Genomic DNA, 24,671 nt, shown 5'->3' with positions numbered 1-24,671 from the left:
TTCTTTCACTCTTCCTGTGAAACAGAAATGACCAACTCTATACAGTTGTGACGAGGTGGTGGGGTTTTTTTGGTGTGTGGGGGGTGCAGACCTTACAGGCTGCTTTAGCATTTAAGCAAGCTACAAGACATAAAACAGCACAGTCATTCCACCGCCACAGTATTCAGCCATGGCAGTAACAAACAAAGGTGTAAAAAAAAACCACAGACCACAACTGATAAAACTTTTTATTGTCTTTGAATTCTTTTACACTTTCCCGATTGTGTAAGGTGAAACTAGAACTGTTTTAAAAGACATACACAAATCTAGTACATCAATAACCAGGTATTTCTTTTTGCTATACTATTCTCACAACCACGTGTGTGTGTGCTAGGCAATACAACCGTCACAGAAGCAAACTTTAGGCAAAATACTGGTCAGTAGAAACAACGCAAAAAGAGCTACCAGATATACAGACAGGCTCGGTTCCACATTCACTACCGCATTTATCAAGCGCCAAGTATAACTGCACAATTTGTTCAGCTAGTAAGAGGGGAATTTTGAAGTCAGTGCATGAATTTCTCTCTTCAGCGACAGATGAAAAGACGAACAGATGGATTCTATGATCTAAGCGGAATGCTATAGGCAGAGGAACGATACTAAAAAGATTGAAAAGGGTGAGTATTCAAATCTTTCCTCTGCATTATTCATGCAACTCCTATTGAATTCTGGTATCTGACTGGACAGGTTTATAAACAATTGAACGTTTGGAATTTCAGTATCTCAAGCTAACAATTAATATGCATGTTTATGGTCTGTATTCCTAAGGCAGCTATGGGAAAACTTTTTAAAAGGATCTTGATTGTGACGCAGGAGTGGGCAGATGCCAAGAGCTGAGAACTACAGCAGCACAGGCAAGTCTTCAGCATCTAAGTGAGACCTGTATTCCAACATATTTAAGCCGCTCCCATCATCAACGACTTAACAGCATACACAAAAGACCTCAGGCTTTAAACTGAAGCCGGAATGGGACTGGGTGGGAGAACGCAATCCATGCAAAGAAGAGCTCTTTTGGATTTTTCAAAGGGGCAGGCCTCCTCCCTGAAGTGAGGAGGGAGATTAAGAGTTTAGCATTTTAAAGTGGGAAAACAGTTCTATTTAGCATGCCTACCCAGCAACTAATAAGGCCATAAAAACAGAAACATCCTGTTGAAATTCCATGGTAGTGCTCTAAAAATTCACTACCAAGAATAGTCCATATTGTAAATATGTTAACTTATTGCTGTGGGAAGGGGCTTGATGATGCCCACAGAAAGAGGACTGAGCTGTTTCTCAATAGACAAAGCCCCAGTATTCTGCCACTGTTAAGAGTCTGGAACTTAGGCTGCCGTTTTTCTCTGCTTTAAATTGAGGCCTCAGAAAATGTTTACGTTTGACATGAGCGTTTGGCTGAAAAGCAGTGTGTGCAGCATTATTATTTCAAAAACAAAAATGTCTGAATGAATGTGCCTATTAAATTCACAGAAGAGAACTACTGAACTGGAATGCCACACAATAGATTGTTTCCCTTCCATGTTGCAGTGTCACAATATAATCTCTATAATTTTCTGTACAACTTTACAACAGAATTGTACTTTGACTACTTTGATCCCAGATTATAATCTTTCCAATGAATTACATGATTCATATCTACTCTTCCATCATTTAGAGTTTTGTAAAGTCAACTGCAATCGCAAAACCCATAATCACAGTGTTCAGTTAAAAAAAATATAAACACAGTAATCATAATTGTAAGTGTTCATAATAGGAAAGGTTCAAAATGCCATTGCTCAATTGATCTCCATTTTATGTACACAGAACACCAACCAATTGTTTTTACCCCACAGACAGTTTGCTACGTTGAGGTTGTGAAGTCGATGTACTATTCTTTTTGCTTGTCGCACAAAGGGATATAACGTGTAGGATACAGAGTGACATTGAACATATAGTGAAGCGTGACAGCCATTAGTTCTCGCCCTCCCCAGCTTCCCCTTCATCTCCCTGGTTTTCCGATGTCCATAGCTGTAAGAAAATACAAACATGTTTATGCTGAAAGCATGCAGTTAATTACATTGGTCTGGAAAGGAGTAGTGGGGCAATTTGTTTCAGTAGAGCAGTATTATTTGAGTGGAAGAGTTAATGAATGATGAACTAAACACTGGGGATTAGATGAAGTTAAACAATGAGTACATGAGGCCTGCAGGTAACACACAAATTTGTTAGCTGCCTGATAAGGGCATTTGGCTAGTTTTCCATTACAGGTATGACTGCTCCACACACACAATGCTGACAGCAGTCATTCTTTCATATGGAACTAACTTTGTGCTACATTCAAAATAGTTTGTAAGGGTGCAATTATCAACCATTTGTGGGATGGCAAGACTTAAAATTATAAAACACTGCATCATTTAAAGTGTGGCCAGTTTTTCGAAGGAATACTTACAGTAAGGTTATCTCTAAGTAGCTGCATAATCAGAGTACTATCTTTGTAAGATTCTTCATTCAGTGTGTCCAGTTCAGCTATTGCTTCATCAAATGCCTAAACCAAATTCAAATAATTAATTCGCTTTATTCTGCTTCTGATCCTTCCTGCCTTAAGAATGTTTAACCTATTCAATTTCCAAGCACAGATAGGGCTGGCTAAGTGACGAAAAACGCATAACATTACATTTGTGATTATCCAGGTTAAGACCCAAGACAGACTTCCTTAGAATATAAAAGTGCCACCTCTAATTTCAAGGGTGTTCTTTTAACTTATTAATTAATCTTTCTTCTGAATAATATAAAAGATATCCTAGAGCTCTCCAACATGCTTTATTAAGCCATACGTTTCTAGTTGCATTCACAACTGCTCAATGTGTATCTCAAATTTGTTTCCCCACAACCATTCTTGACAATATTAAGTCTATTTACCGTCTTTGCCAGACTGCAGGCTTTCTCTGGTGAGTTTAGTATCTCATAGTAGAACACAGAGAAATTAAGTGCCAAACCAAGTCGAATAGGATGTGTTGGTTGCATCTCTTTCTTGCTGATTTCAAATGCTTCCTGATATGCTTGCTGAGAATTTGCTACAGTTGCTGCAAGAAAAGATGGTGATAATTTTAATATTTCTTGACATGGCCAACTCCAAGTCAGAAACATTTACACAGGTGCCTGCATAGAATAGGGCTGAACAGTGATCTGTAGTGAACATTTTGTTACACACAAAAACAGTATTTTTAGGAGCCTGAAATGTTTCCCAAAAGACTGCTGAAATGTTACCTTTTTTGTACTTGTTCACAGCTAAATTCAGCTGCTGCTTCAGCACCAGTTTGCTTTAAGACTGGTCATCTTCTACCTAGCAGCAGGGACACTGTGTGGCAAGATTTGGCTATGCATAGTCACTGGCAACAACCAAAGCTCAGAGTGAGAGCAACTCCAACTCAGGAAATACTGTCTTTCCTTAGAATTAGCTAGTTTGTCCTCAGGGTCATTACACTGACTGGTTTGTCAGTGTTGATATGATGGGAAAATACATGAAGAAAAAATGTTGTCAAAGTAGCAGTCTATCAAGGCCACGAGGGTGGGGGCATAGAACTACCAGAGTCTTCTTTGTAGTAGAGGAATAAATTTTGCAAGTATCGCTCCATTTCAGTGCATCCTAAACAATAAAACCTTAGATTAAATACACACACGTTTAATATTTGGGGGGGGGGCAATTACAAATATGACATTCTACAAAGAGTATGGCCTAACAGCTTATATGTGGATATCACATGAACCTAGCTGTAAAACATTTCCTTTTCTATCTTAGCTATTTGATACAGAACCAAATTTGATTGTGTCTATAAGTTGTGTCACATATTAGTTAATACTGTATAGTAACATTTGAACATGATTCCTATATCTAAAAACTTTACAGGGTTCTATATTTGGTGATCTTCCAAGAACACTACAAAGATTATTGGGGGGAAGCAAAAACAAAAAATCTATAGCAAGAGTAGGCTAAACGGTGAAATGCCACTAACCTGGTATGAGGCATAGACATATTTGTTTAACAACCAATTCATAGACCATCTAAGGTTTTAATGCACACAGATCCAGCATCTGTGACTACAGATTAAATAAGATGCAGGTACAAACTGTGACTTTATAGTCAAGATAAGTACAAGCAACTTATACTTTCTGTTTCCCACACTTCTGAAAGGGAACTTCCCACATCTTTCCTTGTGGTCAGAGGTTCCATTAGGAGGCTTTGCATTCAGTTGCAGCAGAGATGTAAAGGCCTGGAAAAAAGTAAATGGAAAAAGGAGGACCCCCCCTAAAGATTTCTTTTCAATGGGAAATTTAGGGAACATTGGGGGGGGGGGACAACTCCTATGGAATATTTTCTTTCTTGGAATGAGTGAAATGCTTTTAAAAAAGCTTTACTTACTCAAAATGTGTAGTAGGAAGATTTTCATGAAATAATTTACAACACTAGAAAATTTTAATTTCTGTGTATATTGTAGACATATTCAGCTCCTAAATCCAATATATGTGTCTTCACCTAGAGGGAACTGATGTCTTAATGGAAGAATGCAGAACACCCATTCCTTGTGATTTGCTGTTACCTCCTTTTAGTAACCTCTAGTCAATTTGGAGAAACTAAAAACAAGTATCCCGCAGCAGCAATCCTTTCAACCTGGCCCTTCCATGGTAGTCAACCACCTTATGGTTGAATACAACAGGAAGCCACTGGTTCTTCTCCCTATTCCTTTGCATTAAGAACATCTGATATTCTCAGAATGCTGAGACAAATTTATTGTGAGATCAAGAAACAGTTTAATAATACCACACACAGCTCTTGTAGGGAATCATTAAGAAAGGCTTCTGATTTTAAGGTAACCACCTACTTTGCTTGCTTTCTCCAGATGCCACTTCTGAAAGGTATCTGTAGTAATCTCCTTTCATTTTCAAATAGAATACTTTGCTTTCTGGCTGTGTGGCATTAGCAATCAGGTACTTATCCAGCAGTTCCTGAAAGACATATAATCACAAGGTTACAGACATTTTCTTCAACTGATCTCCTTTATGTGTACATCTACAATATGAGGGCCTAACCTAAAGCCTTCCAGTTGTTGCTGAACTACATCCTCTAGCATAGCCCCACCCAGCATGGCCAATGACCAGGAATGATGAAAGTTGTGGTTGAGCAACATTTAGAAGATCAGGAGGCAACAAGCTTCTTTTTTAAAAAAAACTTTGGAGATGAGATTCTGGTGGCTTTATATACAAGGTCACATTTCTTTAATTCATTGGCTAGATTAGAGAAGAGAGGTTTATATATGTTTTGTGTTGTTTATAGGTTTGGTCCATACAAGTGTACACATAGTCTATCAAGTATCAAATAAAAATAATTTTCTACACCTAGCATATAAACAACTAATTACAAAGCAAGGATCTTTGGCTGTTGGACCAAAGTAGATCCTTAAGCGATGAAACTGTGCTCCTGCCTTGAGCTCAGAAGCTTCCCAGCAGATGGAGCTCCTTAACAAATGCTGCTATATCCATTCCTACTAGACTATTACCAGAACATCATTGCAGATGTCCTTCAGTTCAGCCTCAATCTTCTCACGATATTCTCTTCCCATCTGCTGTTTCTTCTCATTTCTTTCCGTCTTCTGTTCAATGCTGGAGATGACACGCCACGAAGAGCGACGGGCACCAACCACGTTCTTGTAGGCAACAGAGAGTAGATTCCTTTCTTCATTGGACAGCTCATGTCCCTGCTCAGTGACAGCCTTCATGGCAGCAGCCATATCATCATAGCGCTCTGCCTGCTCAGCAAGTTTGGCCTTCTGTACCAACTCACTTTTATCCATGTTTGTTCCTAAAAGGGGGGGGGGGGAGACAAGAGTAGAAAAGGAATGTTTATTTCCTGCAGCTCAATTTTCTCCAGCAGACTATGATTTGATAGCCATAAAATACAGTAAATCTGAGAGTAAACCATCAGGATGTGGGTTATTCCAAAGTGACGACAAGGGAAGATTCCAGTACTATTGACATAGGGGTAAGTTTTAAAATCCACCAATATAACAGGGTAGTAGAGTGTGGCCCTTTCAAAATAACAAAAGGAAGAGTCTTGTGCTGGGATGTAACATCTATGAGTGTTTTATGAACTGCTCTCCTGCCTGTCACTGATCCTCTGTAAAATTTGACCTGTTCAACATCAACTTTGGGAATGATTGTATATACACCATATTATTCTGGGATAGCCATCTCTGACTACATCTAATAGCGCAAAGTACACAACTATTTCTATTTTAATCTCTACAGAAGATTGTGCCACGATATACTTAGATGTATCCTTTGTGAGGCAAATGATACAGAGCTCGGATAGTTTACCCAACTGCCACTAAACAGAACAGATTAATATCCCTGCTAACCAATGGCTACATTTGTATGAGAATAAACTAACAAGGCAGCCCTTCAAATGGGATACAAGTAACTGTGTGTAGGCTCACTTCCCCCTTCAACCTAAAAGCAACCCCTGCAGAACACCTGTGTCTCAGTTCTAAAGACTTGCTCCTTGCTCCTTTGCAGCGAGCAACAAGGTCATTTTCCAGCACCAGAGCAATGAAATGGAATGATGATCAACTGGTTCTCAGGAGCTCCGCGCTGGACCAAATTTGGAAGGTTTAGAAGTTGTCATAGTTGAATACCATTTCACACACTACCACTGCAGAATTTTATCCAAGACCATTACAAAGTACAATACTACACTTCTTATAAATCATTATCTAACACTTTGCAAGTGTCTGCCCTTCTCAGCAATTTCCCGCTCACAGGATTCCCTGCTGAATTTGCAACACCAGCATTGTTATTAGGTTTCTTTTCATTAGAAACAAGAACTGTTTCCTTAGGGGTATGCATTACCTCTTCCCCACAAAAAAAACCCCTTCAGAAGGTAAATCAATTTATTGAAGGGAATGAGCAAGTATAATGGCACTTCAGAATTAAAGAGAAATAATATGCCCTAGAAGAAAAGTACAGGATTGTGGGGAATGGAAATATCACTGTAGTGCAAGACAAGAGTGATGGGCTGAATGAACTAACACTGTACTACATGCAGCATCAATTTCATGTAAGCAATTAATGCAACCTTTTTAAACATTTAAACCAGCCTTTCTCAACCTTGGGTCCCTGAATGTTGATGGGCTACAGCTCCAATGATCCCTAGCTAGCAGGACCAGTAGTCAAGGAAGAGGCGAGTTGTAGTACAACAACATCCATGGACCAAAGGTTCAGAAAGACTGATTTAAACAGTTGATGCAGGGTTTGATGAGCTGGATTGAAACAAAAATGAATAGGGATTAACTCTTTTTGGACACGACCCCAACACTTCCCCCGAAACATACATTGTTGTTAGCTCCCAGAGGAAAGCTCCCATTGACACCAATCACTACAGTGAGGAAGGATTAAACACACACAGTCCTCATCCTTATTCAGAAAGCCCTGCGGCAGCTTTTTTAAAAAAAAAATATATCTGCATGTTAATTGCTTACAAGCAATTAACGTTATTTCTAGATTTTGAACTTAGTCATGTGGTAAAAACCCTCATTCTTGCCTGACAGGTACAGCATGTCTCTCTATCTGGAGGGAACTGAATACCTGGATAGTCATTTTCAAAGCTGGTGACTGGTGCACAAAGAACTTACACCTCTTTAAGACTCCTGAGAGTCAAACTCTCAATTGCGGATAGCCACCAGTTTAACACAATATGCAATAAGATGACAACTGCTCTTATACACTATCTTCTCAAGTGCAATAAATACCTGGACTCTGATGTGTCGGCTCAAGCAGATTTCATTCTTAAGGCTATAAAAACATTCCAACTTTTTAAAAATTCAACATAAAGCTTTAAAACTTTTATTCACACTTGCTAACTTGCCTTGATGGAAAATTTGCTACCATAAGGTTGCATCAAGCATTTCTGTGCACAAACAGAAATGCAACAATACTTAACCTTCATCCACCACCTCACGCAGCACCTATACACCTTCCAAGCTCCAGGGGGTGGGGGATCTTCCAGAGCAGGTTTTGGGGGTATGCAAAGGAAGATGAAGTCCCATTGCATGAAGAAGTTATCTTGCCCAAAGTATTTAGAACTGTCTTAATAGAGCATGTTAAAGTTCTTTATGTTTGAATTCATTCCTCTTTCAGGAGCCATGTTCTCTCAAGTATGTGAGCAATCTGTCTGAGTCTACATGAACAAAGGAACAGTTTGAATTTTCTTCATTGCTTACCTTGTTGAGACAAGAGATGAATGCTCTGTGGTCACTATGAGGGAGCTTGGAAAAGGGGGAAGTTATAGAGGGATCTCTGAACAAAAGATTCAATGCCATGACAGAAGCAGTATCTCATAGGAAAATCTACCAAATTTGGCATGATTCTCCAGACAATCCTGGGTACTGATTATGTATGGAGAACACAGAATGCATGTAAGATTTTAGCACTTTGAAGGAGACTTCTGATTCTCGTATGTTTCCATCCGAGAAAAATCAGTGAAAACCACTGGAAAGTGCAAGTAACAACAGAAGCTGTTCCAAGGTTACTCAATTGGTACTGAAGGATCTTTGAGGTAAGTCACAGTTTGGAATTGCAATTATAAAGACACCACTCATGGCTGCTTCTAGTCTGTTGCTTCTAATTTCCATGAGCTACACAAGACATCAAAACAGAAGCAAAATAATGACAGTTAAATACTGTAGAAAAGGGAAACTGGCCGAGAAGTATCTGACTAGCTTAATATAGTAAAATGGAAACACACTAGCACGAAGTGTTTCAAATGACATGGGTATTGTTTTTAATGCAGAAAAGTGACAGATATTTTTTGGTTAATTTTTAACCAGCTCTAATTAAACCACTTAAGAGACATTCATAAAATGAAGTTGTCATTACTAGCTTTCCACACCACCAAAGGAGAGGGGGAATGCTTCAAATTCTCTTGTCTTAAAAAAGCCATCTTCAATCCATCTTAAATAATAAGGGTGGCAATCTCTCTCCATCATATTTACACTTTAAACAAGAGCTGCAGGTGACCAAAATGGGTGTTAAACTAAAATTGGAACAGATTTGTTCTGAGAAAATTGTTATCTGCTACAACCAAAGAAGGAAAAAGAGAAAGCTCCACAGCAACACTCCAGTTCTAAAACTTTCATCTTAAAATTCAGGAAACCAGTAGCTTTCTGAAGGCAGTTTGGGTGGGGGGAACTTCCTTTATAATTCAGTCACAGACATGCTGACGCAACAGCAACTACAGTATTGACAGATATTGTGGGTTATGTGAATGCTCTCCCAGCAGGCAGCACAGCTGGTGGTTACTTTTCAGAGGGTACAGAACACTATGTCCCTGAAGCCCCTTCCAATATCATAGCAAAAACTCAGCATATCTATTTGCAATAGGTTTCTTGCACATAGCTGATGTGTGGTCTTTTATGTTGACTACAGCCTAGTGAAGAACACTGGCCACTATTATACCGATTACTCAATGACATTTGCCAATATGGACTGTAAGACTATGTTGTACTGGACCTTAGGAACAATTGATCACCTTCTTTCCATGCATGCAACACCATCTTAATGAAAAGAATGTTCATGTCACTGTGACCATTATTTGGATACATTTCCATTAAAGCTGAAAGTTACCACCCAATGAAATGATCTTAAGTTAGGCATGAGTAATTTAAATACATTTATTTCAATGGATCTACTACTCTGAGTATGACTTAGTTGGATTACTACCCATGAAATGTCATCTTTTTATAATAATAATAATATATATATATTGTAATAATCTTCATATTGGGAGATTTTACTATGTAATTTTTAACTTCCCAATATTTCATTTCCTGTTCATTTTTTAAAGAGCTCCCAACCATGCTGATATTAATTCATCTTTACCACAAGCAGTTACAGCAAGGTCACTCACAACAGTAAGCTGACTTATAGGCTTTATCAAGCATACTAAAAAATGTCAGTATGCTTATATCAATGCAATCTTTAAAGACCTGAAGTGGCCTAGGACCATGGTATCTACAGAATCACCTGCTCCCATTCAAATTTCTGAGAAATCTGTTTGAACTTTGGTGGCCTCCTCTGTGTCACCTTGCTGTACTGATGTGTGATGTATGTGCACAACAGAGAGCTTTTTCACTAGTGGCACCTAGATTGTGAAAAAGCCTTTCCAGAGAGGCACACCTGAGTCAATCAATGCCTGTCCTTTAGCAGGCATGGAACACTGTTTTATACCAGCATACTTTTAATTAAAGATTGCATCTTTTATATTTTTTAAGCATCAATCATTTTATTTGTCGTTTAGAATGTTTTTAAAAATGAGCTGCCTTAACTAATTTTAGAATGTGCTTGTTGTTGTTGTTTAGTACTTTCCGGCTCTTCGTGACCCCATGGACCAGAGCACGCCAGGCACTCCTGTCTTCCACTACCTCCCGCAGTTTGGTCAAACTCATGTTGGTAGCTTCATGTTGGTTGAACACTGTCCAACCATCTCGTTGTTCCCTTCTCCTTGTGCCCTCAATCTTTCCCAGCATCAGGGTCTTTTCCAGGGAGTCTTTTCTTCTCATGAGGTGGCCAAAGTATTGAAGCCTCAGCTTCAGAATCTGTCCTTCCAGTGAGCACTCAGGGCTGATTTCCTTAAGAAAGGATAGGTTTGATCTTCTTGCAGTCCATGGGACTCTCAAGAGTCTCCTCCAGCACCATAATTCAAAAGCATCAATTCTTCAGCGATCAGCCTTCTTTATGGTCCAGCTCTCATACTATTAATTGTGCAGCATGTCTATTTTGCAATGGACTTTATAATCTTTACTATATTCACCCTAGTAACTCCCTCACAGCTAGACAATGAGTCCATGGCAGAGGCATCCTAGGTAACATTGGCTTTCCATTTAGGTTAAATAAGTTATTCTCAAATTCTAGGCTCCTTCTGTAGGGAGTAGGGGCACACAAAAACCCTAGAAAGGTGTGTGAAGTTCAAGGGAGGAATTGAATTCTGAAGAAGTTAAAAGCCAACTCACTAGTCAAGACACTGAGGAGAGTGAATTGAACACCTTCTAAGGGTGGTTCCCCATTGGATTTGTGATGGTGACTGCTCTTCCTAATGCTCTATCATCCCAGATTGAGTTGGAAAGAGCTGCTGATATATGTGTGTCTAGTTCTAGGAGTCAATAGATTTAAGTACATTTATATCCTGCCTTTCGCCCATGTTCTCAGATTCTGTTGTGTTCTCTACACCTTCCTAAAAGTAAGTCTTGGATTAATAACCCTGTTCACACAGAGACCAAGATGCATTTAAGCAACTGCATTCAAGGATCTCTACTATGGAATTGATGGGTTGGTGAAAGCTAGCAGGGAGCACGGTTTTTGTTTTTAATGGATTAGTAATGTGGTTCTAGGCAGTTAAGTTCAAACTAGAATGCAATTAAAGTGATATAAAGAATTATAGTAGCACCTTGGGATACGTTACCCTCGCGTAACGTAAAGTTCAGGATGTGAAAGCAGGAAACCCAGAAGTGTTTTGCCGCACACGCATGTGCAAAAGTGGTCTATCGCTGCGTGTGTATGTGCAGAAGCGGTCTACCGCTTCTCCTCGGGTTGCAAAAACCTCAGGATCCGGCCAGACCTTCGGAACGGATCCTGTTCGCAACCAGAGGTACCACTGTATGTGCAAGACCCACCCACACATTCATTATATTCAAAGTATGATACACAATTTTTTTTTGAATAAGATTTTTATGTAGGTCACACACATATTATCTAAATTACAAACATAACTAATTTTTTGACATAAAGGGTTTTAGAGCTCAGATTCAAATTTGGTGCATCAGGTAAGTTTGGCAGCAGCCAAAAAGGGAGTAACAGGGATTTTTGTAAGCCACTCTTAAAAGCTTTCTTCATTAAGTGGCAGGGTAAAGATGCTGCAACCAAACAATGGTCAGTTACTATTTCCCCAACAGAGCTGCTACTGAAGTTTCAGTATAGCTAACCAGTAAGAACTACTATTCCCTAAAAGCGCCATCAAACTACTAGTGTTAGCCAGCCGGCCATTTGGCACCTCACCACTAGTACAGGTATTCTGAAAACGCAAATGCTATTCATCTCACACCTTTTAAAAATAAAATACAAGGAATGAAAGGAAGAAATCAAGACTATTTTAGCAAGGAGAAATCGTATGTAGTTGCAAGGGGTGGATGAACATTCATGTAGAAAAGGGACCAAGCCTGTAGTCATAAGCGGTGGAAGTCCATGAGGTTTGCTTCCAGGTGAGCTTATTTAAAGCTGCTTTGGCACTGAAAATCCCATCTTTTCAGGTGGGCAAAGCCCCAAAGGCTGGATTGTGCAAGTGTGTGGTTTGTTTTTTTTTTAAAAAGGGGGAGGGGGCACCCCGCCCACTTCCCTGGCCGCAAGGGCGATCTGAACCCTGCGGGAGCCGGGATGGTGGTGGTGGAGGCCATTTCGCCAGAAGCGCGGCTAAAAAAGCGAGCAGCCCCACCTCTGGCTCGTTCCGGACAGGTGAGCCCGCCCAGCCCCGGGCAGAAGGTGGTGGTGACTCAGCCAGGGCGGGGCCGCTGGCAGGCGAGGTGACGCCACCGGGCGGAGACCCTGGAGCGGGAAAGGGGGCGAGGTGAAGGGGGGGAGGCGAGAGCCCCGCTGCCAAGGAGGGGCTGCTGCCCGTGCCCTCAGCCCGCCGCGTAGGTGGGGTGTCGCCTCAGGACCGAAAGGCGGCGGCGGCTGTGGCGGTTCCGCGGCCTTCCTCAGGCCTCTCTCCGGAAGAGCCGAGCCGGAGGTAGCCCCTTCCTCGCTTCCGAAAGCAGCCGGGGAAGGGAAGGAAGGGGGCAGGGAGGGAGGGAGGGGCGGGGGAGACCTCGGCTCTGCCCTCTTTCTCTCCCCCCCCCTCCGCTGCGTGTGGGGGCGGGGAAGGGCAGCTGCAGGCGCGACTCGGGCCCGGGTGGGGGAGGGGATTCCGGCGGGAAAACCCGCTCACCTGACGGCTAAGGCGGAGGAGAAGGCGGCTCGCGGGCCTCCGAAAAGAGTCGTCGTCCCCCGGGAGGAATGAGGCGTCTCTAGGCGCGCGGCAGCCCGCTCCGCTCTTTTCACCACAGAGATACACACCCTGCGGCTCCTGCAGGCACTTCCGGCGCCGGGCCACGCCCTTTCCGCCACGGACACGCCTTCCTCCTTCCCTCCCCCCCCCTCTCTGTCTCTCTCTCCCCCGCCCAACTCCCCGCGGCGTCTCCCGCTTCCCCTATTGGACTGCCAGGGCCGCGGAGGGGAGTGGGTTGGGAGGATGCCGCTCGGTAGCCATGGCAACAGGCCAACGGCTTCCAGGCCCAGTTTTGGGAGGCTGAGAGGGAAGCGGCGCTCCCCGCCACCCATACACGCACGCGCACGGACACACTCCGCTTCCTCCTACGGCGATGCTTCCCCTCCCCTCCAGAGTCCACCCCCCCCCCCCCGTTCTGCCCTGTCTTCCTGGTGCCGTGTCAGCCAGGTGCGGGGTCCGCTCAGAGGCAGGAGGTGGGCAAGGAAAGGGATCATTGCATAGGGAACAAAGGGAGAGGCGTATTCTCTTCCTCTTCTCCGCACATGGCGCTCATCCACCCCCCCCGCCACCTCTCCTAATGGTAGCTTCCGCTTTGGCGCGTTCTGCTCTGAACCTCGCAGCGGCTCGCGTGAGGCGGGCAGAAGGTCGTGCGCGCGTCCCTTCAGCGATCGCCCTCGGGGGGAAGGGCTGCAGCTCGGTGGTAGGGGGCAGAAGTGTTGCAGGTTCAGTCCTGGCACCGCTGGGAGGTAGGGCTGGGAGCCTCCCTTGCGTGATACCTTGCTGCTGACAACCAGAGGAGACTACAGGGAGCTCGATGGACCGACTCAGGGAACCTGGCAGAGGGCCTTCTCGGTAGTGGCACCCACCCTGTGGAACGCCCTCCCACCAGATGTCAAAGAGAAAAATAACTACCAAACTTTTAGAAGACATCTGAAGGCAGCCCTGTTTAGGGAAGCTTTTAATGTTTAATAGGTTATTGTATTTTAGTGTTTTGTTGGAAGCCGCCCAGAGTGGCTGGGGAAACCCAGCCAGATGGGCGGGGTATAAATAAATAATAATAATAATAATAATAATAATAATAATAATAATAATAATAATTATTACTACTCATTTCCAAAGCAGAGTGTGTGTCTTGCATGCAGAAGGCTTCCACTTCAATCCCTGGCACCTCCAACTAAATGCATTTGGGGCAGCGGTGTCAAAGAACGCCCTGCTTGCCTGACCCCTTGGAGAGCCTCTGCTAGCCTGGATGAAGCCTAATCTGCTATGGCAGCTTCCTATGTTCCCATTTGTTTTACTTACTACTCAGTGAGAAAGTGGCAGGTGACTTGCTGCCTCTTCCCATGTATCTGAACAGCTTATAAATCTAAAACAATAAAAAAAACTCTTGCGGCACCTTGAAGACCAACGTATTTTATTATGGCATCAGCTTTTGTTGACTAGAGTGCACTTTCATCAGATACACAGAAGCTTATGCCGCAGTGTGAGTCTTTTAAGGCACCGCAAGAGTTTTTTTATTATTTCTGCTGCAACAGGCTAACACGGCTTAGCCTTCTGGGAATAATGCATCAGTCACTGCTCTTAGATGGTAGCAGGACCCCTGTCACCAAGTGCATGACAAATAGAAATTCAAACGATGAAGCCTTTTTTTTTGGTATGGAGTATGCTATACTAGAAATAGTGGGAGCATTGTATTTTTTGTATTTTTATTAAAAATACAGGAGCGGGGGCAGGGGGAGATGGCAATGCTGCCTCCAGCTGTATTCATTTCTTCAGTGTGTGTAACTCAGTCGATGGAGTGGATTTGTACCAATTAGGACATAACATCCTCCAAACGTATCTTCACTGTAGCAGGAATGCCTCTTTCACTTCCTCCAGTAGGACAGCATTTTAACTGTCACACCTCTGTGGCTAAAGGATGAGAGATAAGCCTGGTTCGGCTCACCTAGCAGAGGCTTTAGTAGGTGACCTAACTCCCTTCCCTAGACATGCTAGCTAGAATAATAGTCCCCCCCCCCCCATGATTTGAGCAGGCGTGAGGACCTTCTGGCTCGCCTAATGTTGTTGGACTTAAGCTCCCATCAGCCCCAGTCAGCATGGATGTCCTAACCTCCACTTGTAAACACAGTGTTCAGACTCTGCACTCAATTATTGCCAAAGGTTTTCTTCCAAAAACCATTGCACAGCTTAAACATCAATCAGGTTACTGGTTACACAGTGCAGAAGTTCAAAGTGGAGCTCTAAGGTACCTGGCAGGAGCTAAGACATTGCCTCAACACTTGACACACCTCCCTGGCTCTCCTTTTGAAGAGCGTGGAGGACACAATCACACAGGTCCTGTCCCAAGCAATGGAACTGGAGTGAGAAAGCAAGTGAGCACTCTTGCAAGTTGGTGGTAACTGCTCAGTTGGTGCCGTTGAGTCCTTGGAAACAGAGTAAACTGCCTTACCCAAGCTCAGATCAGGCCTCCCTGGGTTAGGCAGCTTTCCCTTGGTTGGGAAATCCAAATCCTGCAAGGCAGAAGCAGGCCTGAGTAAGTAAACCACTTGACCCACAAGAGGTCTGGAGGGTGGTATCACAACAATGGGCCTTTTCTGCAGCGGTTTCTCATTTGTGGAATGCTCTCCCCAGGTAGGTTTGGCTGCCTGTTCATTATACACCATTATGTTGTGAACCGTCCTGAGATCTACTGGTATAGGGTCGTATACAAATTTAATTAATAATAATAATCAAGGTATGCACTTCCCAGACCACTTGGCCCTTCCTCAGCGTCGAGCTTCACAGCCCCATCCCATTCTACCTATCGTCTGACCAGTCCTGCCAGAAAGTCTCTATGGGATTCATGCCATTAGCCAGTGCTCAGGGGTAATGGGGGGTAGTCAACAACATCCGGATGGCCGTAAGTTCTGTATCCCTGGCAGTGGCGTAGCGTGGGGGGTGCAGGGGGGGCCAACCGCACCGGGTGCAACATCTGGGGGTTAGGGTTAGGAGGCGCAAATCCACGGGTTAGGGGGCGCAAATCCACGGATTAGGGGGCGCAAATCCACGGGTTAGGGGGCGCAAATTACTTGCCTTGCCCCGGGTGCTGACAACCCACGCTATGCCACTGATCCCTGGACTAGAGGATAGAGAGCTAGGTTATTTCCATCTCAATGAGGGCTTCTGCGGGGGGGGGGGCTCACTGGTGTTTTCTTTAGAGACAGACTTTTAGTTTATATGGAAGGCTTCTTGATTTGGTGTTATGATATTTTAAATGACTTTTTGATATATAAATTGTTAAAAATTGTACATTTTGTTTTGTTCACTGTATACAACTTTGAATGCTGCTTTGGTGTCTAAGAAGCAGGAAATAAAAGCTAAATAAAATATACTGTCCTTTACTCTTCTAATAAAAAAGGAACTCTCTCAAAATGGCATTCTACAAAGATGACAGGCACTTTAGCTTCAGGCTAGTTAACACGAAATACTTGTCTGACAGCTGATAAGATTTTGTTGAAGTCTCTTTTAACACAGTTGATTTTTCTGTGATTTCAAGTTACCTTTAGAGATTTAGCTGTCAGCAGTAGCTTTGACATAACTGGATTGTGGGTCAAGGTGTGAAATTTAAACCTGAAAAATACTTTATTCTAGTATAATCCCATTGAAGCAAGTGAGTTTATATGGAGTGGGAGAGGGGGACTTTTTTTTTAGCTGGAGGCTGCAGAAATCTGTTGAGGGGCTCATTCAAACAATGGATCTGTCAAATCCAAAGGTCTGCAGGGCTGGAGAGTGCACAACCACAACCACAGCAAATTCTTTGACGTATAGGATAGGCACTCCTGGTGAAGTTTTTGTTGTATGTGTCCATGTATGTATTTTTAGTGCAATGATCTTGGAAATGATCACTGTTAATTTTTTCTGTTCTTCTCTCATAGTATTGTTGCTCACTTTGTGAACAACACTTTTATTTTTGTTTTTTTTTAATAATAATTTTTTAAAAAATAATATTTATTAAAGTTTCAAAAAAGTTACAGAAATAAAGAAACAGAAAAACAGAAAATACAAAATACAGAAAAAGTAAAAACAATTAAAAACAATTAAAAAGAAATCCATCTTTCCAAATCTTGTCTTTCATTTACTTGTTTCCTCGACCACCTCATGCCTCCCTTTTTTGTATTCTAGTTCAATTGATTATTTCAGCAAATCCTTTCCATTCTTGTTTTTAACTTACTAATTTATCTTAATATATTGTAACTTTGCATCCTGACCTGTTAACAATCCATTCTTTCTTAACCTTATATAACATTACTGCAAAAGCCACATTACATCATTCCAACATGTGAACAACACTTTTGACATCTCTTCCCCCTGCAGTAGCAGGAAACGTAGATGTGGAGGCATGATATTTTCAGTGGGTTCTTTCAGGCATTATCTTTATCCAGCTATAAACACGTCTGTGTCTCCTTGACTTAACTTATATAACAATCATACTCTGAAGGGCTATCCTTGGACAAAGAGTTTTATCGACTCCCCATCCTGTTTTCCATGGTGTTTTGTCCCCCCTCCCATATAATTGTGACACTCTATCTTCACTCTTTTATATCATAACCATAAAACAATAATCTCTAATAATTTCTCTTGCTCATTGTTCAAATCCTTATCGTGAATTCATCCTATTATAATATTTCTTTAAATAGTCCGAAAAGGACTCCCAATCTTCCATAAAACAGTCATCATTAACTCCTCTTATTTTAGCTGTTTGCTGATTCAGCATAGTCCATTTCAGTGAGGTTTACTTCTGAGCAATGTACAGCTTCTTTGGCATGAATGCACACTACTAAATGTGACCCGCAGGGATCCATTTTGAAATGTAAGTTAGATAGACTTCAGTTTATTTGTGTGCAAATGATTTTGTAAACCTGCAGTGCTTAAATGTCCACAGTCTGTTTACAAGGGAGGAGGTTGGGGGAAAAACCAGACCAATGTGGCCACACCTTGTGATCTCCTAGCAGCTGTACCAAGCACAGTGGTCACCAGCTGCCACTGGCTAGGGGTCTCAAAAACTGGAAGTGGCCCAGGGCTGCTCTTGTCAATCAGTAGCAAAGGGCAAGGCCCATACATTAGTAAGCAGGATTCACTTCTGCCTTTAGTGTAAATCAGAGCTGTAGGGCCTTGAGCCAGCCAGATGTTGTTATAATGCAATTTCCATACCCCTTCTTATTGGTCATGCCTGCTGAGACTGCTTGGAATTGGAGTCCAACAACATCTGGAAAGCCACAGGCTCCCCACTCCAGTCTAAATTCTATACAAACCAATGAGCAGGTGCGCTCACCTGACAGTTCACTGCTGGGCCTTTGTATCCACACAGAACTGTAGTATAGGGGTCCAAAATGACAACCGTGTACCTGTGCCTGGGCAATAATGATTTGATGGAGGTAATCCACAGTTCAGAGTCCCCAGACTCCATTACAGTAGTAATATTGTGGGGGTCATTAACTGCAAATAATATGCATACGAAACTTCCCTGCATGCAGTTGTTTCTTCTCCCAGATCTAAGGACGGGAGACTGCAATTGGCTGTGGAATTTGCATCTTTATGACCCCAAAGTCTTCACAACAGAAGAGGAGCAGGATAACTCGATTCAGAAACTAATACTGTACTACATTGAGCAGTTTTACAGCACAGGGAAAGATTTCTCTCTCTGCCCCCGCAGTCCAGGTTTAAAAGCTGAAGATTATAATGGATTGATATACTTGCCCAGCAACTGGCATCAGGCCTCCATTTGTGTGCACTTCTCATTTAGTTTTGCGGCATCTTATTGAACAGTTTGTTACAATAAAACAATGGTTCTATAACTAGGTGGCAACTTTCTGATTGTGAGTTCTCATTGCATAAGCATGCAATATGCTGCAGCGAACCGAGAGATGGTCCATCTTTGCTTCTAGGGAAGTTTGTTCTTCCTTGATCAAGGATCACATCCCAAAACAGTGTGAATGTTGCAAGGGCTATGCAGACCACAGCCACATTTTAATGCTACTTCTCCAGGTATAATATGCTCTCAGACAATCAGTGGCCCACAGAAAATGCCTTCTGCAGAGACAGCTGGTGCCTTAAATTGAGCAGAAGGAAACATGGATCAACGTATTTTCAGGGCTAATATCTTCAGCTATGTAAGATATTTCAGGTCCACTCATATAAAATGGTTAGAAAGCAGTGCCTTGCGGTCCATGGAGTTTCAAAGGTGACTCATATTTAATGTAATTGATAGCATCATATGAGAAACATGCCATCTGGAAACATTCTTAAATATAGATTTGCACAGGAAATCAACCCTTTGGGTTAATGTGTATCTAAAACAGGTGTAATACACATTCTGTCTGCTTGAGTGTGCACCATAACATGAGCATCTGATTAATGTGAAATTACTATGCAATTAGTTGCAAAAGACTGGAATGGAGCAAATGTACATTTTTAAATTTTTTTGCTTGTGAAAAAGGACTACGTATCTAAGTGGTTAAGAGTGGGAGACTTGTAATCTGGGGAACCGGGTTCGCGTCTCCGCTCCTCCACATGCAGCTGTTGGGTGACCTTGGGCTAGTCACACTTCTCTGAAGTCTCTCAGCCTCACTCACCTCACAGAGTGTTTGTTGTGAGGGAGGAAGGGAAAGGAGATTGTTAGCTGCTTCGAGACTCCTTTGGGTAGTGATAAAACGGGATATCAAATCCAAACTCTTCTTCTCTTCTTCTTCTACTGAAAATAAATGGGAAGTATATACGGTGTTTGCTCATGGTAGAATCACTGCAGCTCTAGGTTTCTTCCAGCAGATGGCACAGAAGCCTAGTTGGCTAGATAATTCTGTGCACCCTTTCGTCAACAACTTAACAAGGGTATTTGCATTCTGAAGCTGCCCAATCCTTGCAAAAGCTTCTCTACATATTTACATTTACTGCTGCTATTAATTCCACTGGATTCTGTGCATAGGAAGCCACCACGCAAATTTGTGCATGTGTTTAAATCAGGGGCCAACAACAGCAAACCAGCAGTGTTCCTGAGATGTATCTCATAGTGATCAAGTCCAATGCCACTTTTCTTCACAGATGCTATCGTTGAAAGCTAGGCAAGCAGAGATAGACTTATTTGGTCTCTTCCTAGAGATGCAGGGCTCAGCTGAAATCTACAGCACACCTACTCAACAGGAGGAGGAGGCACCAGTTTTTTTAATATATAACCTATTTGATAAGGAAGGAAAGGAAGGATTATGTCTGGGTGTACTAGCATAAAACCTCTCACTCAATGCCTGACATAGGAGCCAATTCCTAGGGGCTGAGGTCCCTTTGCCCCCTCTAAAATATTTGAGGGGGCTGCTCCCTCTAAAGTTGATGGGCATTGTAATTAAAATGGTGTGTGAGAGCCATGTCATGCTATCAATTATGCAGCATGGGGCTTACCTGGGGCCCCCAATATTTTATTGAAGTTGGCACCCCTGATGCCTGACCTTTGCTGGTAAAATAGTTTCTTGGGCAGCTCTGTTTCTAATGTCATAAATCCATTGTCCAGTCTTGATCCTGACTGGACCTACTTCAGTTGTGAGGTTGATTTCACAGCGGGGCGAGAGGCCATAGTCGTATCTGATACACCCTTGCCTCTGTCTCACATGGTTCAGGCTCTGGTATGTGGATCTGACTGTGGATACTACATGGGGATTTGAGCTTCGGACTCCTCAGTCCTAGTCTGACATTCTAACCACTGCATCATGCTGCCTGTTCTTATGTTCTTTAATTACAGGTGACCTGTGAGCTGGGTCCCTAGTGACAAAAAGCAATTTTGCAGTCTCCTCCCCTTTTGCCATGGGACGCGGGTGGCGCTGTGGGTTAAACCACAGAGCCTAGGACTTGCTGATCAGAAAGTCGGCAGTTTGAATCCCTGCGACGCGGTGAGCTCCCGTTGCTTGGTCCCTGCTCCTGCCAAACTAGCAGTTCGAAAGCATGTCAAAGTGCAAGTAGATAAATGGGTACCGCTCCAGCGGGAAGGTAAACAGCATTTCCGTGCGCTGCTCTGGTTCGCCAGAAGCGGCTTAGTCATGCTGGCCACATGACTGCATGCCAACTCCCTTGGCCAATAAAGCGAAATGAGCGCCGCAACCCTAGAGTTAGTCACGAGTGGACCTAATGGTCAGGGGTCCCTTTACCTTTACCCTTTACCCCTTTTGCGAGCTTTTGAAAGGATGTACTCATTCATCATTCACAATGAACCAGTCTGGGATTCCAAACTGAGACCATATTGTCTCTTTGATTCTAGGGCTGGGTGATCTGCTGCATGCAAATGATTAGGAAAGAAAACTATGTGCTTTGCAAATTTTGCTTGTGGTCTGATACCCTCCCCACCATGATGCCTTATCACGTTAACCAACAGCCTGCATGGATAACTGTCAGGGAACTGACATCGGAGCCAGAGGTGGAGGCAAGGCTCCCAAGCGATGCTGGAGAAGGGCCCAGCAGGGAGAGAGGGAGCTCATCGGCTGGGGAAGGAAATCAGCGTAACACCAGGGATAAAGGGGGGCAGATGGGGGAATCGGCGAGGGGGCTCCAGGACTCTTCACCGGAGACCAGCGGGGAGAGCACGGGTCCTCCGCTACCCACACCCACCCTGCGCAGAAGACTTCCGCGCAGGGAAAGTAGGCGTAGACTTGGCGTCAAAGAACTTCTTTGCTGGAAGAAGTTCAAGAAACGCCCACTGACGGATTCTGCCAGCGACTGAACAGCCACGAAGTGAAGGGCTGTCCAGCCAGAAAAGGTTTAACCAGGCTACCTAGCCAGGAGTGGCAACAACTTACGCACGAGCAACCCCATATAACCATTACAATAACTTATTGAAGGAAGGGAATGTGTGAGCATTTCCTACTGACAAGGCCCTGAAGACTCAGCTCTGCTATCTGCTCAATATTATATGATCTGTCAAACTAAATTATTCAGAGCAGAGCCTGTAGACCCAAGTTGCATCTTAAAGCTATTAAGACGTAATGAGATTTGGAGGACAGGTGCTCAATTTGGTCCCAAATAAGAGCCACTCAGCCTTTCAGAGTCAAGTATAGTGAATTGCATAGAAGCCAGGAGAGAAGAGCTTTATCTTGGCTCCTCTGACAGCCTGGGCTCCTCGGCAAGGAGGACTGCCAAATGAAGATGGAGAGGGGGAAAGATTTAATTCATTTCCAAATAAGTCTTCACAAGCTGCTGGGGGGGGGGGGCTTCCTCTGGTCCAACAGATGCTGCAAGACCCAAAAAGAAAAAAAAGGAACATGATCAATTATGCTTGCCACAGTTATTAATGCGGCCCCAAACCACTCTGAAACAGCTTGCAGCCCAACACTGATATAATTGCACATGAAAGTCTTCACTTTCCCCCTTGCACAAATACCAGCCTATTATCAGGTGCTCGCCAAAAGCCAGGCAAAACAAGTCTATTGTGGTCACCAGAAGGTCCTATTGGTACAGATGGAAATGAGATAAAAAGAAGAGAAAGAAAGCAGCTAATGATCTCCGATTGGAAATTAGTTTCAAGGTGCCAGGAGCCACATAAAAAGGATAGCTCAGAACATAATAGGAGAATGGGTCTGTCCAAAAAGGATGGGTGAATGGGTGTTTTTGAACTTTGGCTAGACAGGAACAGTCAGCAGCAGCTGATCCCATCTTGCCGGTTATTGCACAGGGCAAACACATTTATCCAGGCTGCAGGCAGAAGTTAGGCTAATATTTAGGAAGGTTGTGCTGGCACTGGCTTACAGAAACATGCAGGAATTGTCTCGCCAGGTATAAGAATACAGTCATACCTTGGAAATCAAACAGAATCTGTTCTGGAAGTCTGTTCAACTTCCAAAATGTTCGAAAACCAAATCGCAGCTTCTGATTGGCTGCAGGAAGCTCCTACAGCCAATCAGATGCCCCAGAAGCCCCATTTGGACATTCAGGTTCCAAAAGAACTTTCACAAACCGGAACAATTGCTTCCGGGTTTGCGACATTCAGGAGCCAAAAGGTCTGAGTTCCAGGGTGTTTGATGACCAAGGTACGACTGTACAAGAACCCAGATAGATCAGACCAAAACCCATGCTTTTAGCCCAGTATCCTGTTTCCACAGTAGGTGACCAAGATGCCTGTTGTAAATCCACTGTCAAAACATGAGCATGCTAGTATTCTCCCATCTGCCATGCTTTGAACAATTCTGCTTACATAAGGCAAAATGAATCAGAACAATGTACAGTGGTACCTCAGCTTAAGCACTTAATTTGTTCCGGAGGTCCGTTCTTAACCTGAAACTGTTCTTAACCTGAAGCACCACTTTAGCTAATGGGGCCTCCTGCTGCTGCTGCACGATTTCTGTTCTCATCCTGAAGCAAAGTTCTTAACCTGAAGCACTATTTCTGGGTTAGTGGAGTCTGTAACCTGAAGCATCTGTAACCTGAAGCGTATGTAACCTGAGGTACCACTGTATTCCTATGATCACTGCATTCTTGGAATAGTGAAATTCAATTTAGCATTAAGTGGGGTAAACACACTAGCAGAGTGAAGCCCACTTGCCAACAGGACTGTTCCCCCTCTCCTTCTCCTGTGCAGCCCCATAACCCTTCAGAGTATATTTAGGGGGTAAGTACAGGGGGAGGATTTAGGGGGAAAGTCCCATTTTGCAAGTGGACCTCATTCTTCAACATTGCACAATGACTTAGTTACATCCCATCCTTCATCTTTTCCTTAGGCCAAGCCACCAGCATTCTTGGAATATTTTAATCCTTTCAATATGAATCAGCCTGTGCAGTTGTGATTTGCATGCATCCACAAACAAGAAGCACATGATAGTTCACATGTTTGCCCTTGTACATAACGCTAATCCTACTCAGAGTAGACCCATTGAAGTTAATGGACATGAGTAACTTTGGCTACTCTGAGCAGGACGGGCATTGAATATAACCATATGTCTGTACTGCTCCAGGAGCTATCCCAAGTGCTGAATTCTCACACTGTTTTAACTGCGGTATAAATTCATCTCAGAACTAAAACATGAAGCGCAGGCTGTGTCAGCTGCCTGTGGTACATCCCATGACAGGCATCATGCAAAAATGAATTGGTGATACAAATGCACACTTAATTTTATTCAGCTAGAATGTGGAGTATTTAAATGCTGATCACTCAAAAGAAAAGGCCAGGATGAGCCTCTGTATTCTAACTGGGTCAGTAAAGCTCTGCACTAGAAACAGTTTCAGGCAGAAGACCAGAAATAAAAATAATTGCAGGAAAATGCTGGCTATCTTTAGCAGCACAGACCCAGGCCCTTTTAATGCTATTTTTACTTGTGCAATAAATTGTTTCTTTTTGTTTTGCACACTCGGCATGTCCTTTCTTTTGTCATGGGGCACTGTATTTTCCTAGCACTCCAAAGCGTGATGTTTTGCCCCAAAGGTAGACATACTTTTTCATCTAGCTAGCACATTAATTTTTGTCCTGCTTGCTGGGTAGAATGTGATTGTGCAAGGAATATTTCTATTTAATTTATTTAAGGTTTTTTTTTTTAAAAAAATAGCACCTTTTAGGGCAATCACAAAG

The 24,671-nt window shown here is 43.0% G+C and overlaps 1 protein-coding gene across 1 annotated transcript; it reads right to left on the bottom strand.

Annotated features, from left to right (window-relative positions):
• Window positions 1-212: 212 nt before the first annotated feature.
• YWHAB (tyrosine 3-monooxygenase/tryptophan 5-monooxygenase activation protein beta) lies at window positions 213-13,194 on the bottom strand. Its single transcript, XM_081914699.1, has 6 exons — window positions 13,040-13,194; window positions 5,568-5,869; window positions 4,893-5,016; window positions 2,932-3,095; window positions 2,462-2,557; window positions 213-2,040 (listed from the first exon to the last, which is right to left on the bottom strand). The coding sequence occupies exons 2-6, from the start codon at window positions 5,859-5,861 to the stop codon at window positions 1,984-1,986; spliced, it is 735 nt and encodes a 244-aa protein (XP_081770825.1). The 5' UTR covers window positions 5,862-5,869; window positions 13,040-13,194; the 3' UTR covers window positions 213-1,983.
• Between the last annotated feature and the right edge of the window lie 11,477 nt (window positions 13,195-24,671).

This window comes from Podarcis melisellensis, assembly GCF_964234715.1.
Source record: "Podarcis melisellensis genome assembly, chromosome: 6".
NCBI lineage: Eukaryota > Metazoa > Chordata > Lepidosauria > Squamata > Lacertidae > Podarcis > Podarcis melisellensis.
The sequence above is the reverse complement of the archived record's forward strand: the minus strand, read 5'-3'. Positions and strand labels throughout refer to the sequence as shown.

Excerpts from the sequence above, each read along its gene's own strand:
- YWHAB (XM_081914699.1), bottom strand. The coding sequence starts at position 5,861 with ATGGATAAAAGTGAGTTGGTACAGAAGGCCAAACTTGCTGAGCAGGCA. Across the intron at positions 2,558-2,931 it reads CCTGCAGTCTGGCAAAGACG|GCATTTGATGAAGCAATAGC; the intron begins GTAAATAGACTT and ends AATTTGGTTTAG. Across the intron at positions 2,041-2,461 it reads TACTTAGAGATAACCTTACT|CTATGGACATCGGAAAACCA; the intron begins GTAAGTATTCCT and ends ATTTTCTTACAG.